The sequence below is a fragment of the Delphinapterus leucas genome, chromosome 21, assembly GCF_059928025.1.
Source record: "Delphinapterus leucas isolate spDelLeu-1000000601 "Yukka" chromosome 21, BTC_Dleu_Yukka2, whole genome shotgun sequence".
NCBI classification, from domain to species: domain Eukaryota; kingdom Metazoa; phylum Chordata; class Mammalia; order Artiodactyla; family Monodontidae; genus Delphinapterus; species Delphinapterus leucas.
In genome coordinates this window covers 17,752,766-17,771,663 of record NC_143149.1, presented here as the reverse complement: position 1 = coordinate 17,771,663, position 18,898 = coordinate 17,752,766, and the positions used below count along the sequence as shown (strand labels likewise).

The following is an 18,898-nucleotide window of genomic DNA, read 5'->3' as shown; positions in this document are numbered from 1 at the left end:
AGTAAAATGAAAAGGCAAATTTAAAGTCTCTTCTACCTCTAGATTTCTATGATTTCATTTTTCTGTTGTGTTACCTTAAGCTTACAAATAAGATAATTTATGTGCCAACTCTGAGATCCATTCCGGGTAGTTGTCAGTAGCAGTTTTGCAACATCTTTTTGATATAAAAAATTCCATTTTCCCAAAAACAGATGCCACATCTAAAAATACTGCACTGATACCTTAACTTAAACTTACAATGTCTGTATTTTTCCTGTTCTGTGAAAAATGGTTCTATAAAAAATTTTAACATATCTAATTAGAATATGCCCACTAGAAGCCAAGAAATCATAATTGTATTATATTTAATAGTAATATTTGGAGAGGGCAGACAGCAGAAGCAAGAAGAACTACAGTCCTGCAGCCCGTGGAACAAAAAACACATTCACAGAAAGACAGACAAGATGAAAAGGCAGAGGGCTATGTACCAGATGAAGGAACAAGATAAAACCCCAGAAAAAAACCAAAATGAAGTGGAGATAGGCAACCTTCCAGAAAAAGAATTCAGAATAATGATAGTGAAGGTGATCCAGGACCTGGGAAATAGAATGGAGGCAAAGATCAAGAAGATGCAAGAAATGTTTAACAAAGACATAGAAGAATTAAAGAACAAACAAACAGAGATGAACAATACAATAACTGAAATGAAAACTACACTAGAAGGAATCAATAGCAGAATAACTGAGACAGAAGAACGGGTAAGTGACCTGGAAGACAGAATGGTGGAATTCACTGCTGCGGAACAGAATAAAGAAAAAAGAACAAAAAGAAATGAAGACAGCCTAAGAGACCTCTGGGGCAAAATTAAACGCAACAACATTTGCATTATAGGAGTCCCAGAAGGAGAAGAGACAGAGGAAGGACCTGAGAAAATATTGGAAGAGATTATAGTCAAAAACTTCCCTAACATGGAAAAGGAAATAGCCACCCAAGTCCAGGAAGCACAGAGAGTCCCATACAGGATAAACCCAAGGAGAAACATGCCGAGACACATGGTAATCACCTTGGCAAAAATTAAAGACAAAGAAAAATTGTTGAATGAAGCAAGGGAAAAATGACAAATAACATACAAGGGAACTCCCATAAGGTTAACAGCTGATTTCTCAGCAGAAACTCTACAAGCCAGAAGGGAGTGGCATGATATACTTAAAGTGATGAAAGGGAAGAACCTACAACCAAGATTACTCTACCCAGCAAGGATCTCATTCAGATTCGATGGAGAAATCAAAAGCTTTACAGAAAAGCAAAAGCGAAGAGAATTCAGTACCACCAAACCAGCTCTACAACAAATGCTAAAGGAACTTCTCTAAGTGGGAAACACAAGAGAAGAAAAGGACCTACAAAAACAAACCCAAAACAATTAAGAAAATGGTCATAGGAATATACATATTGATAATTACCTTAAACATGAATGGATTAAATGCTCCAACCAAAAGACACAGGCTTGCTGAATGGATACAAAAACAAGACCCATATATATGCTGTCTACAAGAGACCCACTTCAGATATAGGGACACATACAGACTGAAAGTGAGGGGAAAAAGATATTCCATGCAAATAGAAATCAAAAGAAATCTGGAGTAGCAATACTTATATCAGATAAAATAGACTTTAAAATAATGTTACAAGAGACAAGGAAGGACACTACATAATGATAAGAAGATATAACAATTATGTGTGCACCCAACATAGGAGCACCTCAATACATAAGGCAACTGCTAACAGCTATAAAAGAGGAAATCGACAGTAACACAGTAATAGTGGGGGACTTTAACACCTGACTTACACCAATGGACAGATCATCCAAAATGAAAATAAATAAGGAAACAGAAGCTTTAAGTAACACAAAAGACCAGATAGACTTAATTGATATATATAGGACATTCCACCCAAAAATAGCAGATTACACTTTATTCTCAAGTGAGCATGGAACATTCTCCAGGATAGATCACATCTTGAGTCACAAATCAAGCCTCAGTAAATTTAAGAAAATTGAAATCATATCAAGCATATTTTCTGACCACAACGCTATGAGATTTGAAATGAATTACAGGGAAAATAATGTAATAAACACAAGCACACGGAGGCTAAACAATACGTTACTAAATAACCAAGAGATCACTGAAGAAATCTAAGAGGAAATCAAAAAATACCTAGAGACAAATGACAATGAAAACACGACGATCCAAAACCTATGGGATGCAGCAAAAGCAGTTCTAAGAGGGAAGTTTATAGCTATACAAGCCTACCTCAAGAAACAAGAAAAATCTCAAACAATCTAACCTTACACCTAAAGGAACTAGAGAAACAAGAAGAAACAAAACCCACAGTTAGCAGAAGGAGAGAAATCATAAAGATCAGAGCAGAAATAAATGAAATACAAACAAAGAAAACAATAGCAAAGATCAATAAAACTAAAAGCTGGTTCTTAGAGAAGATAAAAAAAATTGATAAACCATTAGCCACTCATCAAGAAAAAGAGGGAGAGGACTCAAATCAATAAAATTAGAAATGAAAAAGGAGAAGTTACAACAGACACCGCAGAAATACAAAGCATCCTAAGAGACTACTACAAGCAACTCTATGCCAATAAAATGGACAACCTGGAAGAAATGGACAAATTCTTAGAAAGGTATAACCTTCCAAGACTGAACCAGGAAGAAATAGAAAATATGAACAGACCAATCACAAGCACTGAAATTGAAACTGTGATTAGAAATTTTCCAACAAACAAAAGTCCAGGACCAGATGGCTTCACAGGTGAATTCTATCAAACATTTAGAGAATAGCTAACACCCATCCTTCTTAAACTCTTCCAAAAAATTGCAGAGGAAGGGACACTCCCAAACTCATTCTATGAGGCCACCATCACCCTGATACCGAAACCAGACAAAGATACTACAAAAAAAGAAAATTACAGACCAATATCACTGATGAATATAGATGCAAAAATCCTCAACAGAATTCTAGGAAACAGAATCCAACAACACATTAAAAGGATCATACCATGATCAAGTGGGCTTTATCCCAGGGATACAAGGATTCTTCAATATGCGCAAATCAATCAATGGGATACACCATATTAACAAATTGAAGAAGAAAAACCATATGATCATCTTAATAGATGCAGAAAGAGCTTTTGACAAAATTTAACACCCATTTATGATAAAAACTCTCCAGAAAGTGGGCATAGAGGGAACCTACTTCAACATATTAAAGGCCATATATGACAAACCCACAGCAAACATCATTCTCAATGGTGAAAAACTGAAAGCATTTCCTCTAAGATCAGGAACAAGACAAGAATGTCCACTTTCACCACTGTTATTCAACATAGTTTTGGAAGTCCTAGCAATGGCAATCAGAGATGAAAAAGAAATAAAAGGAATACAGATTGGAAGAGAAGAAGTAAAACTGTTACTGTTTGCATATGACATGATACTATACATAGAGAATCCTAAAGATGTCACCAGAAAACTACTAGAGCTAATCAATGCATTTGGTAAAGTTGCAGGATACAAAATTAATGCACAGAAATCTCTTGCATTCCTATACACCAATGATGAAAAATCTGAAAGAGAAATTAAGGGAACACTCCCATTTACCATTGCAACAAAAAGAATAAAATACCTAGGATTAAACCTACCTAGGGAGATAAAAGACCTGTATGCAGAAAACTATAAGAACTGATGAACGAAATTAAAGATGATACCAACAGATGGGGAGATATACCATGTTCTTGGATTCGAAGAATCAATATTGTGAAAATGACTATACTACCCAAAGCAATCTACAGATTCAATGCAATCCCTATCAAATTGCAAATTACAGAAATAGAACAAAAAAATCTTAAAATTTGTATGGAGACACAAAAGACCTCGAATAGCCAAAGGAGCCTTCAGGGAAAAAAAGCAGAGCTGGAGGAATCAGACTCCCTGACTTCAGACTATACTACAAAGGTACAGTAATCAAGACAATATGGTACTGGCACAAGAACAGAAACATAGATCAATGGAACAAGACAGAAAGCCCAGAGATAAACCCACGCACCTATGGTCAACTAATCTATGACAAAGGAGGCAAGGATATACAATGGAGAAAGGACAGTCTCTTCAGTAAGTGGTGCTGGAAAACTGGACAACTACATGTAAAAGAATGAATGTAGAACACTGCCTAACACCATACACAAAAATAAACTCAAAATGGATTACAGACCTACATGTAAGACTGGGCACTATAAAACTCCTAGAGAAAAACATAGGAAGAACACTCTTTGACATAAATCACTGCAAGATCTTTTTTGATCCACCTCCTAGAGTAATGGAAATAAAAACAAAAATAAACAAATCGGACCTAATGAAACTTAAAATCTTTTGCAGAGGAAAGGAAACCGTAAACAAGATGAATAGACAGCCCTCAGAATGGGAGAAAATATTTGCAAACGAATCAACGGACAAAGGATTAATCTCCAAACTATATAAACAGCTCATGCAGCTCAATATGAAAAAAACAAACAACCCAATCCAAATATGGGCAGAAGACCTAAATAGACATTTCTCCAAAGAAGACATACAGATGTCCAGGAAGCACATGAAAAGCTGTTCAACATCACTAATTACTAGAGAAATGCAAATCAAACCTACAATGAGGTATCACCTCACATCAGTTAGAATGGGCATCATCAGAAAATCTACAAACAACAAATGCTGGAGAGGGTGTGGAGAAAAGGGAACCCTCTTGCACTGTTGGTGGGAATGTAAATTGATACAGCCACTATGGAGAACAGTTTGGAGGTTCCTTAAAAAACTAAAAATAGAATTACCATATGATCCAGCAATCCCACTACAGGGCATATACCCAGAGAAAACCATAATTCAAAAAGACACATGCACTCCAATGTTCATTGCAGCACTATTTACAATAACCAGGTCATGGAAGCAACCTAAATGCCCATCGACAGATGAATGGATAAAGAAGATGTGTTACTTGTATAAAATGGAATATTACTCAGCCATAAAAAGGAACGAAATTGGGTCATTTGTTGAGACTTGGGTGGATCTAGAGACTGTCATATATAGTGAAGTAAGTCAGAAAAAGAAAAACAAATATCGTGTATTAACGCATATATGTGGAACCTAGAAAAATGGTACAGATGAACCGGTTTGCAGGGCAGAAATTGAGACACAGATGTAGCGAACAAATGTATGGACACCAGGGGGGGAAAGCCGTGGGGGTGGGGGGTGGTGGTGGTGTGATGAATTGGGAGATTGGGATTGACATGTATACACTCGTGTATAAAATTGATAACTTAGAAGAACCTGCTGTATAAAAAAGTAAATAAAATAAAATTTAAAAATTAAAAAAATGTAATATTTGTGAAAATCACACATGCTGTAGTTTCATTATTTGAAGTTTGATGATACTTTATTTTCACAATGAATTGTTCTTTATTAATGAAAGAAATGAAGTTCTTAGAAATTAAAATTTAAAATTCTAATTTTGAATAGTGGACTTGAGCGAATTTGCCTGCTGCTTGTATATTCTTGGCTAAGGTCCACAGTCTGGGTCTTGTACTTGGTTCAGGATTTTGCCAAATAAATCGTATGCTACATCTTCTACACCTTTCCTGTGCTGGCTTCTTGCCCCTCCACTGCTGCCCTCTCTTGCAGTCAGTCCTCCATGTAGCAAAAAGTGTAATCTACCAAATTTGAATCTCTTTCAAATTATATTTATGTTTGTTTTTTCTCTAATGATAACCAAGCACCTTCTTCTATGTTGTAACTCCCAGTATTCAGTTAAATGTGAAAACCTATATTCTTCTCTTTCTGGCCTTCCCTAATTCATATACTGATAAAATTCTCATCAGTTATACTGTCCTTTTTTTTTTTTTTCGGTACGCGGGCCTCTCACTGTTGTGGCCTCTCCCGTTGCGGAGCACAGGCCCCGGACGCGCAGGCTCAGCGGCCATGGCTCACGGGCCCAGCCGCTCCGCGGTACGCAGGATCCTCCCGGACCGGGGCACGAACCCGTGTCCCCTGCATCGGCAGGCGGCTCTCAACCACTGCGCCACCAGGGAAGCCCTATACTGTCCATTTTTGTTGTTGTTGTTATTCCTGTAGTCAGAAGCTAGAATTTGTGAATTTTACTGTCCTTTTTGGAAAGATATCATAGAAGCAAAAATTATTCTTTATTGTAGGAGAAAATTGGTAATGTATAACTGAAAGAAGGCAGCAGAAGTAATATATACCTAGTATCAGTAATTACTTTAAAAAGTTAAGTACGTGGGACCCTGTTTTAAAATCTAAATATGAAAAAAAGAAAAACTTGAATTACCCAGTTTTTATATGTTGCAGTCACTTGGCAGGAGTGCCTGAGAATTGAGTGCTCCAAATTTCAAGACTTAAGCCAGAAGTTATTAATACTTTTGCCTGAATCTGCACTTAAGAAGAGATTCATGTTACTGGAATTTTTACTCTATTAAAATAAAAAACAGTCAAAATTAAAAATAAATCCCATAAGGCTTCTTATTACAATAGATAACTTAAACAATTACCAACATTAGTTATGAAGATGGTATGTTTGAACAACTTTGAAAAGATGGATACACCTAAGTTGTAATGTGGTACCTTTCTCACTAAAGCTTTAGGTTCTCTTTTATTATCTCAGTCTAGATTCCCAGCTTGGAATCAGAAGCCTCTCTTCTGGTTGTCCTTCACTGCCATCTGACCCACACTCAGTATCCCTTTGGCTGTTTATTATCCCATTCCCAATTATCTTTTCATCCATAAGCATTCATTCCTTCACGCAATAAACATTTACCAAGCCCCTTAGATATGCCAGGCACTATGTTAATCATATGTAGACAGGTAACTGCAACACAGTATGAATGGGGAGGAAAGAGTACAAGCGACAGAATAGTCGGATATATAAAGGAAATAGCTAGGATTTATCCAAGGTACAGAGTTAACTCTCAGGGAAGGTGTATTGTCAAAGTCTAAGTAAGATACATTAATACAAAGGATGTGATTAAGTAGGATTGATTTGGAGTAGCATCTTATATAGTAGAGAGGGTGTGGCAGCAGAAGTTTTCTTGCAGGTCGCTTTCCTAAGAGTCTGACTAAAAGAATCCCATTGACCTTTTGATATGGAGCAAAGGTTCATCTCCTTGGCAATAGCTGCAAAGGTATCAGGGCTCACCTCCAGAGAAACTGAAAAGCTGAACAGGAAACGGAAGTTGATCTAAAATATTCCTGGAGCTGGCCATTGCTCAGAGACCAGTACAGTTCCCAGAGCTCATTCCAGGCATAGAGTAAAGTTTGACTCATTCTTGTTTTTATCAACAGGCTACGACTAGACTTTGGTTAGGATTAGCTTAGTTGGTTTCATGAAGTTCTAGCAGTAGGCAACCACTGAATTTATTGATAACTAGTGGATCTCTATAGCAGAGAGAGTCTAGAATGAGGCATCAGGGAGACCTGGTAAATAGCAGCTTAATACCAAGCACTGGAGTGGGGAGCTTAGCACGCGCTGTAGTTCCAGGGGAGCTACTAAAGGATCGGGAGAAGGTCTCAGGCACAGGTAAGAAATCAGGTACTGGAACTGGGAAATAAAGGATGGATTCTGATGATAAGAATCAAATCAGGAGCTCAGTTCCTGGTCCCAGAACAAAACAGACACCACCACCCAAATCTCTGGCCTTAAAATCTTTGGACACCTCCAACTTGAGACAGGATTGGTTCCAGAGACTGATGTGAAGCAGCTACAAATAGTCCTTAAGTATCTTCAACCTCAGATGGTGAGAGGAAGAGGGAGTCAAGGACACTATTTCAGTATCAGAGTTCTCACAATAAAGACTCTGGTTCTTACAAAAAACAGGGAAAACTTGAATTCAAGGTACAAATAATATTAATTGAATTCAATCTCTCTTTTTTTTAACAATGTCTTTTTTTTTTTGGCTGCGTTGGGTCTTCATTGCTGTGCGTGGGCTTTCTCTAGTTGCCGTGAGCGGGGGCTGCTCTTCATTGCAGTGCACGGCTTCTCATTGCGGTGGCTTCTCTTGTTGTGGAGCACGGGCTCTAGGCACATGGGCTTCAGTAGTTGTGGCACGTGGGCTTCAGTAGTTGTGGCTCGCGGGCTCTAGAGCACAGGCTCAGTAGTTGTGGCACACAGGCTTAGTTGCTCCGCGGCATGTGGGATCTTCCCAGACCAGGGCTCGAACCTGTGTCCCCTGCATTGGCAGGTGGATTCTTAACTACTGCACAACCAGGGAAGTCCCGAATTCAATCTCTTAAGAAGTTTTAATTAGAGCAAAATTTTTAAATCGATAATTAATAAACTCCATGGTTTGATGTTCTACTTATTGCCTGACAAAAATTACGTTTCAGTCTTCCTGCATTTAAGAGGTTTCTCAATGGGCCTGCTGATAATAACAAAAACTAAACAAAAAACAAAGAAAGAAGGCAAGAGTACATGCAGAAAAAGGATTTCACCTTATAAAGTAGGCCATTTTAAAGAGGCATCTTCAGGAAAAAAATGGAATGTGGAAACTGTGTTGTATTTACTTTGGAGAGATTACTTCTTAGAAGCTAAACTAGCTGGTCTTCAGCTCCATCTGTACTTCTACTGCCCTCCAGCTTCGTAGAGGCTATTTCTTCTTCTAGCCGTTATAAGCCTACAGGTTTTCTCTTTACTATTTTTTAACGATTTAAAGGCTGTCACTTCCTCAGCTTCCCAAATATTTGTGTGTGTGTTTTTTTTTAAGATGTTGGGGGTAGGAGTTTATTAATTAATTAATTTGTGCTGTGTTGGGTGTTCGTTTCTGTGCGAGGGCTTTCTCTAGTTGTGGCAAGCGGGGGCCACTCTTCATCGCGGTGCACAGGCCTCTCACTGCCGCGGCCTTTCTTGTTGCGGAGCACAGGCTCCAGATGCGCAGGCTCAGTAGTTGTGGCTCACGGGCCTAGTTGCTCCGCGGCATGTGGGATCCTCCCAGACCAGGGCTCGAACCCGTGTCCCCTGCATTGGCAGGAAGATTCTCAACCACTGCGCCACCAGGGAAGCCCCCAAATATTTGTTTTTTAATTTGACTGTCAACCTATAGAAATTAAGAATTTTTCTTAAATGAACATGACTTGTATAACACCTGTCAGTCTCTTCCCTGTGGTTCACAAACGGTCTAGTTATACTTTACCACTTTTGAAAGGCTTATTTTTTAGGTATATAATATTGGATTTATAATAAAGATTTACATTTTAGCAATTAATGTCTTAACAACTAAATGGATATAATTCAGGTTTTTTGCTTTCTGGTTAATTTTCCCTCTCGCCTTAGGTACATTATACTTATTGATGACTTTTAACTGTATTGGCAATTTATGATGTAAAAAGTATAATTTACTGAAACAGTACATATTATAAAAGATGTTTAGATTAATTTTAGGTTTTGGAAATTGACTTTTAAAAGATATACTTGAGAGAGATATATATATACATATATATATATATATATATATATATATATTTGGCCTTGCTGCACAGCATGCGGGATCTTAGCTCCCTGACCAGGGATTGAACCCAGGCCTCCGGGCCCCCTGCGGTGGAAGGGTGGAGTCCTAAGGGAATTCCCAAAATATACTAGATTTAGATGAGCAAAAAAGGTATTAAAGTAGATCGGCCAGTGAATACTGGTATAATTAACCTGCTCCTTGTAATATAAGGATTATACCCACAGATTCAGGCCAGTATGCTCGAGGGAAATGGTTGTATTTGTTTTTTGAAAGGCTCAGAACATTAACATGATACAAGATCGTTGTCATTGCCAAGAGGATTAGAAAACCAGTTTGAGTATCATTTTCTACCTTTATTTATTGATTCTTGCTTCTGAGTATTCATAGTAGTGATGTTAAAATAACTTCAGAAGGTTTAGATTTTTTAAACTTTGGAAACTTCAAAAGCAAAGCTGAATCTTTTAAAGGTCTGAATTCCTTCTGACCTTTGGTGGTCTACTGGCCTGAAGCTGTCCGTTTTCTCAGAGATTCTAGTAGGTCAGGTCAGGTGTCCTCAGCTGACCTTCCTGGACCGCTGCTCCTTGTCAACCTCCAAAACACTGTAAAGTTTAACTTGGTTAGAACTCTACCACAGTAAAAAAAAAAAAAAAAAAAGAAAAATTATTCTTCATCTGTGCCATTAGAGCATTCATTAAGAAAATAGTCTGTTCATAAACTGCAGAGAAAGAGGCATGTAGACAACTGAAAGGTTTGAAACTAGACATAATTAAACCAAGCTTATTTATTTATATTTGTCCCTAAAATAGTTTTAGACAAAGTTATCTTCCAATTGACTAATTATTTTATAATTAATTCATTTGTATGTAGTAGGCACACACAAAGTGTCTGCTGAATGAATGAATTCACGTTAGCTCAGTAGTTGATATTAAATATTCATCTTGGAAACCAAAAATAGTTAAAAGATAATGTAAATAGTATAGAGTTTTGTCCAATTCCTTTTGAGTTTTTGTTTGGGGATTTCTGTTTATGCTTCTACTTGCCCAACACATTTTAATTTTTGGTAGGGGACCATATTTATGTTGTTATTCTGGTAGAAAGGTAAAAAAACAAGAGGACCAAATGATCTCTAAAGACCATTCTAATTCTAAACTCATTTATTTTCAGTGACCAAAGGAGACTAGGTAAACACCCATTCCTGATTTAAGGTGGAAGATAATTATCAAAACCAATAGTAAACATTGCATTTAATGGCAATTCATTAAAAGCATTCTCTGCAAACTATGGAACAAGACAAGAATGCTTAATATTCCTGATATTATTCAACATCATTTTAGAAACTTAAACCTTTAGTAATTAAGACAATGAAGATGAGGTTTAAATATTAAGAAGTAAAAGTTACAACTGTTACTACTTTGAAAGAACTTATGATTATCTACCTAGAAAATCCAAGAAAAAAGTTATTAAGATTAATGAAGGAATTTAGTAAGGTTAGTTGGATACAAAGCAAATTACTAGTCAGTAGCTTTCCCATTCATCAGAAATAACCAATTGAAAATGTAATAGCAATAAAAGGTTCCATTCACAATTACAGAGAAACTATGAAATGTATGAGTAAATCTACCAAAATTTTTTAAAAACTTATATGAGAAAACTGTAAAACTTTACTGAAAGATGTAGTTGAAGACCTGAATAAATAGACATCTGGGTTCCCAGTTGGGAAAAATCAAGTCATCCTAAATTACACAAAATTCAATGTCCTCCCGAACAAAATATCAGTGGGATTTTTGTTTTGTTTTGTTTTGTTTTGTTTTTGGCCACGCTGCATGGCATGTGGGATCTTAGTTCCCTGACCATGCCCCCTGCATTGGAATTGTGGAGTCTTAACCACTGGACTGCAGGGAAGTACCTCAGTGGGGTTTTTAAAACAGAATTTGACATCTTAATTTCACAGTTCACTTAGAAGAAAAAATTGCATATCACTCAGCACAAATATTTTAAAAAGATTGACAGTAAGATGGAGTCTTGCTTTACATAATGTCAGAAACATAATCAAAAGCTATAGCAATTAAAGCAGTATGGCATTTGAGTATGAACAGGCAAATCAGTCAGTGTAAGAGAACAGAAAGTGTAAAAACCAACCCAGGGACTTCCCTGGTGGCACAGTGGTTGGGAGTCCACCTACCAATGCAGGGAACACAGGTTCAATCCCTGGTCCAGGAGGATCCCACATGCTGTGGAGCAACTAAGCCTGTGTGCTCACCTCAACTAGAGAAAGCCTGAGCCCAGCAACAAAGACCCAATGCAGACAAAAATTAAAATTAATTAAAAAAAACCCCCAAGTATTGATTTCCTGTTCTGCTCTCTATCCCATCCCATCCTTCAGCCAGATGAGCTCAGTCCTCCCAGTTGATGATAACTAGACTGTTCTAGGATCAGGCCGGTTTACTGTGATCTCATGAGAAAATTGGTTTTTACTTTCTACAAGTCCATGGTTCATTTGAGCAGTGCCCGGGTGTATTATTACACTATGTGATTTATTACACTAAATTGATCAGAGGCAATGGAGGAAGCAACACAACTGCAGTAGCAGGAAGCCCATTTAAGCACCAAGGCTTTGGTTATCACTTTTATATGTAAATCATAGTCTTCCCTTTTAGGATATATATTTTTTTGTCTGGGACACAAACCATTCCCAAACTCCTCCCCACACCTCTTTTAAGGTGATAAATAGACCAGTAGGCACCTAGTGCCATTATCAAAAATGATGAGTAGTTTTGCTAAGGCAACAAGAGGTAGAACTCATATGTACAGTGGAGTTTTAATGACAACCTTGAACTCAGATTTCTTCTGATACCGTTCCTTGGGTGTTTAAAGAATACAAATTGTTCCACAGTTCTGCCTTTTTTTCTTTCTTTCTCTTAATATAGGATGGATTAGAGGCAAAAACCATAGTCCATTACTGTAAAATTTTAGGGAAATAGTGAGTGCTTAAACAAAGGTAGTAACAGTGGGTGGATGTGAGAAATTAGAGGGAGCACAACAGGCTTCATTAATTGATTGTTAGTAGACATTAAGGAGAAAGAGGAGTTGTCAGCATCAGCTCACAGGTGGATCAGATTCCCAGCTGCAGCGGTCAGGCAGCTTTGGCGTGCTGGGACTGGGCTTAAGGAAGGAAAGTTTGATGAGAAAACACAGGCACCTCATGAGCAGTAATGGCAGCACCAGGTAAGGGCAGAAGTCACAGATCAAGTCCATATTAGGTCATAGGAAATAGGCAAAAATTGTGGTTCCGGATGTTAGATTGAAGCATGACTTCAGATTGTGGTGCAGAAACAGTGAGTGCTCCCCACTCAGTGGTCCTCCAGGAAATTCAGTGGAGATGAGTCATGGTTGATTGGGGCTACCTAGGTCCAAGGAAATGGCTTAGCAAGAAGAAAGCAGGAGAGTAAACTGTGGTCACAGACAGTATTGGTTTCCCTGCCCAAAGAGGAAGAAGAAACTGCTGGGATATATATGCAGAAGGGGACTTAAGATGGTAGATTGATCCCTGAGGAATATTCAGGGAGAACTATTCAGGGAGATTATCGCTTGTTATTGACACTGGGTGATTGAGTGTCTCCTTACCATGGTAGAGCCAAAATAATTTCCCAATACAAATGGATTACCTGAGTATTGCTATTAATATACTGCTGAGCTAGCTTATGCCTGGTACCAGGTTGCTTTATCTTTCTAAAGCATCATTTTCTTTGTGTCGTTGTTCCACTTAAGAATCTCCTAAAGCCATTTGCTTTCTGTCAGATTAAATCCTGGTGCTTTAGTCTTGCCTTCAGAAATTGTTATCAATTTACCTACCCTTTTACATGAATGCAAATATTCTGTTCCAGGAAGACTATTACCATCTTCAAATATGCCATGTAAACCTAGAATGCTCATATCTCTTCCTGACATTAAAATTCATATTTTCTTCTTCCTGAAGCTTCATATTAACCTCAATCTATTGTGCTTTTCTTCTATTTACTCTAACTTGACTTATTCTCTTTTCCATGTTTGTACCTTTTGTCTCTCCAAGTAGTATTTTGTCCCTCCATATAGGTTGTATATTCCTTAAGGACTGAGATTGTAGATTCTCCCTATTTATACATGCCACTAAAAAATGGCATTAAAATTTTTCTTTTTAATTTTTTATTTGACTACTTCTGTAATGTTTTGAAAAGTCTTAGTCTTCAGAACAGTGGAAAAAGATTACTCATTTGCCTGGCTTTTCATTTAGTAAGGTGTAACTTAGAAACACAAAATGTAGTTTCCTTACTGAAACTTCTTATGGTTTGTTTGATACAACTTCTCAAAATATTAGATTTTTAAATAATTTTGACAATTTGTACATAATTTGCATAGTGACTTAGTAGACGTAGAAGAGACAATAAAGAGATTAAGCTTGTCATCCTAAATAAGAATTTTTTTCTGATATAATTTTTTATGAAATGTGTGAAAATATAATTTTTATATTGTTGCTAGTCATGTAAATTGCTATAAACTCCCTGGAGGCAGTTTGATAATATGTATGAAATGATTTTGTTTGACCAATCAAGTTTACTCCTAGGAGTTTACCCCAAGGAACTATTTGTAGATATATTTAAATATTTTCAAGGCTGGTCATTATAACATTGTTTTATAATAGTAAAGTACTATGAATTAACTAAATAGTCAACCAGTTAGAATTCATTAATTGTGTTAAGCTACAAACATTTACTATTAAATATTATATAGTTACTAAAAATGGTCTACTAGACTATTTAGGGACATGGAAAAATGACACATGATATATTAACACATTATTGACTGGAGGATTTTGTAGCCATAATATGTCTCTGGTCAAAAATGTGTTAATAAGTAAAAAGGATCAGATTACTGAACAGCATAGTATAACCCCCATTTTTTGCCAAAAAAGAAAACAAAAACAGTTATGTCTATAAAATTTTAAATTCTATCTTCTAAATTATATATAGTAACTATGCATCACTTTTGGAATCAGGAAAAAATCATTTTATTAAAAAAGTTATAGTTCAGAGAGAAAATAAGTAATAGTGAGAAATTATTTATCTACAAGGAAAGATCTTTAAGTAAGACAAAAGGAGATCCCCTTCCCCCCCATATACACACACTCTTGATTCTGCTTATCTTAACCTTAGGTAGAATTCAGAGCGAACATTGGTGGTAACTCTACTGTAGTGATGCAGACTTAGCAACTTCAGTTCGAATCTAAGCTCTACCACTAAGTGGTTTCCTTAGTGGTCGCCATGAACAGCCTATCACACTTTCCCTTTCTTCTTTTAGAAAATTAATAGGCTACAATGAAAAGAGTTCAGATTAAATAAATAAGCCTATATAGAGAGTACATAGTAGGCATTCAGCAAGTGTTGGTGTTCCTTCTGAAGAAACTACTAGGTCAGAAATTTAATGTTCTCTGAGACTGAAACTGAAGAAATAAATCGCAGGTCCTTCAAAGTGCCAGTGTAAAGTCTTCAGAACCTTAATGATATTCACTGTGGGATCTTTTGAACATTAGTTCATTTTATTCATGTGGGTAATTATTTATAATATGATTAAGTTCTCCAGAAGACAATATTTTCACACTTTTTCATTTGTTCTGTTAATTCACTATCAACATAATTGAAAACATTTATCATCTAAAAGGAGGTGTTACTTCACACAGTCCAGACTTACTTGCTTTCTTTACTTTAGGTTGCTGTTGGCAGAACAGACATTGAAGACCTAGATCTCTATGCAACATCTCGGGAAAGGCGATTTCGTTTGTTTGCTTCTGTAGAATGTGAAGGGCAGTTATTCATGACTCCATATGATTTTATTTTGGCTGTTACAACAGATGAGCCCAAATGTAAGTATATTTCTTCAGTTATCTCAATAATTTTATAAGATTTTTCTCGTCTCTAGTTTGTAAAAATGTGGAGCAGTATAAGTTTTCAGAACAACTAAGCAAGCAATGTGGTGTTTCAAAAGATACTATGCTCTACAATGTTACCAGACTAATATTTCTTATCAACTCCTACTGGTATCTTTTCTGTTTTCAGAAATTTCTGTTGTTTCCTCTTTCTCAGTACATCCAACTAAACACTGCCTTACTCTTTATAATAGGTTCTTACTCTGCCAAGTCAGTTCTTATATCCAGTCTAAACAGAATAACTCAGAGGGCTGGCTCCAGTTAGACCTGGACAAAAATTCTTCCCATATCTCTTCTGAATATGTCATGGCTCCTGCAGTGTAAATATAAGTTAATTGTTTATCACCTTTCCATGTGTTAGAGCAGTGGTTCTCAAATTTGGGGGCATTATGTACATTCTTGCAAAGTTACTTTAATGTCTGACTTAATAGAAGCCATCTGGATTCTCATATCTGCTTTTGTGTTCAATTTGTTGCAATGTATTGTTTTTCAGGAAGTATCTGAACAAAATCTGCCTCACAAATATAGAAGTAGGAAAAGGGAAGAGTATTTCAGTAGCCTTTTAGATAATTGTAGATATTCTTCTTTGGTACTGTATCAATACTTGGCTAATGGTAGTTTCTTAAAGTTTAGCTACAATGTGGACTTTGAAACTTTTTTGTTATCTGTTTTGTTAAAATACATCGGCCTACATTGCACTTTGAATGGATCTTTTTCCCTTATATAATCTTGTAACATCAACTGGAAAATGTTGGTTTATTAAATTATGCAGATCTTCCAAATGTTGACATATCTTTTTATACAATATTTTTTTAAAATCACATTCACTAATATTGTCATAATCTCATCAGAAAAGTTTTTACTTATTGGAAAGCTGTCAAATTCGTGGTGTACACAAGTTTTCCAATATTCTGATTTTTATTTGAAATCTCAAATGTTATCATTAACAACAAATACTGTCAGTTTTCTTTAAGCAAGAAGCAACTTTGTTCACTTGTACAAAAATGTCTGCCAAATACCCAGGTCTAAATAACCATAATTTGTCTGTCAGTTATTCTTTCAAGTAAAAATTGGGTTCCATGAAAAAAAGGAACTAGTTCAGTTCACAACTCAAAAAATAATCACAGAGTATTTTTTCTCAAGACAGCCATAGTACTTTGGAAAGCAGCAGAAGTGCTTTTATGCACCCTTCCCATTTCATCTCACAGAATATTAAATGACATGTAGTCGAGGACAACTATCAAATGGCAGGCACTGCACTAGGCACTGGAGATACAGTGGTGAGGGGAACGAAAGGTAAATGTTCTCCACCCTCATGGTGCTTGCAGTCTGGTGGAGGAAGCCAATACTGATCAACAAAATTTACATATAAACAACAAATTATAACTCAGTGCCATGAAAGAAAGTTTCTTGATTCTATGAGAGTGTATTTTTGAGAAGTGACCTAGTCAGGTAGCTCAGAGAAATCTTCCTTGGGGAAATAAATATCACCATGAAATATGAAATCATAAGAGCTAGCTAGGTAAATGGGAAATCGGGAGTGGAGAATTTCAGCAGAAGAAACAGCGTGTGCTGAGGTGCCATGACAAGAAGGAGTGTGATACATTTGAGGAGTGGAAAAAAGATCTGGGTGGCTATAAGTGCAAAGAGCAAGGAGGAATATGGTATGTGGAATATGGGTAGGGCCAAATCATTCAGAGTCTCTAAGCTGATATTAAACATTTTTGTTTTTATCCCGGAAGTAATGGAAAACTGTGGTAGTGGTTTAAGCTGCAGGAGAATTTGGTGTATTAAAAAACCAAATTCAGGGCTCCCCTGGTGGCGCAGTGGTTGAGAGTCCGCCTGCCGATGCAGGGACCACGGGTTCGTGCCCCGGTCCGGGAAGATCCCACATGCCGCGGAGCGGCTGGGCCCGTGAGCCATGGCCGCTGAGCCTGCGCGTCCGGAGCCTGTGCTCCACAACGGGAGAGACCATAGCAGTGAGAGGCCCGCGTACCGCAAAAAAAAACCCCAAAAAACCAAATTCAACTAAGTAAATTTTCAAGATCTTATTGGCTTTATTCAACGATTAATGAATTGAGCAGCAGCCAATCTAGCAAATATAAAGGGGCTCTGAGGAGCTGTACAAAATGAAAGGCCTTTTATAGGCAGAAGGAAGCAGGAACAAGTAAGTTATATTAGGCCAGAAAAAGCAGGTTGGTTATTGTGAGGTCACTTGCCTTCAGGAGATGGTAGGGGTCTGTCAGACAGATGACCTAACTGCTGCTGATCAGGTGATTCCTGATGACTGGTTTAAGATTCCAGTGGGAGATAACTGACACTGTAATTAAGTCTCAGTTGGGTGACATGGGGCTTAGCATAGGCAACTCCATTTTGGGCCTGTTGTCTTGTTTTCAACAGGTGCCTGCCATGATTATATTGTGTTTTGAAAGATCTCAGGGTGGAGACAGATTACAGAGGTCCAGAGTGGCCATGAGCAGATCAGAGAGGAGACTCTTGTCCAAGCATCAGAAGATTCTAACGATGGTGGCAATGGTAATGATGGAGTAGTGAGTACTAAGGATTTCTGGTTGGCTTAACTGGATGGATGGCAGTAGGGGCTGGCGTTAAAGGGAAAAATCACAACTTCAGTTTTGGACATGATGTAGTTAAATGCCTCAGATTTGTAAAAGAGGAGATATCAAGGAGGCAGTAGGATCTAGCTCTTCATCATTGATTTCAATTCACTGAAAATCATCGTATCAAATAATTAGTTGTTTGATAATCTGCTTGAAACTGTCAAATGAATGCCTTAAGTTAGGTTAAAACAATTATAGCCATCTCTTCTTCAGAGATAGAGTTATGGCAAAACCAAACTTAAAATAAATCCTCAAGGACTAATGGAAGCATGGTTACTGTAGTTGATAATATTGTACAGCATTGTATAATTAAAACTTGCTAAGAGAACAGATCTTAAACATTCTCAACAACAAAAAAGGTAACTGAGGTGAAAGAAAAATGTATAAAAGTTCAAAAAATTCAATCTTCGGTAATTTGACAAATTGGCTACTTCACACATTAGCTTTTAATGAATTAATTTTTGATGCTTTGGATTATTTCCATTGGAGATCGGGGGGAAGGCTGGGAAGAGGTATGTGTTTGGGATTCATCTGTACATGATTGGTAATTAATGCAATGTGTATGGATGAGGTTGCCTAGGGAGGTGGCATAGTATGAGAATAAAGGTGACAGTAGCGATACAAAAGGCTAGAGTTTAAGTAGGGCTCTTTTTTTGGAGAATTTGAAGTCTGTGGTAAGAATTGTATCTCTCTATGCTTTTTTGGTTCCCGTTCCCTCCCCCCCTCCCTCCCACTTCCTTCAAGAAATATTTATTGAGTACTTACCATATGCCAGATAAA

General features: G+C 37.1%; 1 protein-coding gene across 1 annotated transcript in view; it reads left to right on the top strand.

Moving 5' to 3' along the window:
• MICU3 (mitochondrial calcium uptake 3) overlaps positions 1–18,898 on the top strand; it is a 107,712-nt gene that overhangs the window by 23,087 nt on the left and 65,727 nt on the right. The window contains exon 2 of the mRNA XM_022571098.3: positions 15,284–15,437. Within this exon, the coding sequence (XP_022426806.1) occupies positions 15,284–15,437 (154 nt within the window). The remainder of the gene's footprint in view (positions 1–15,283; positions 15,438–18,898) is intronic.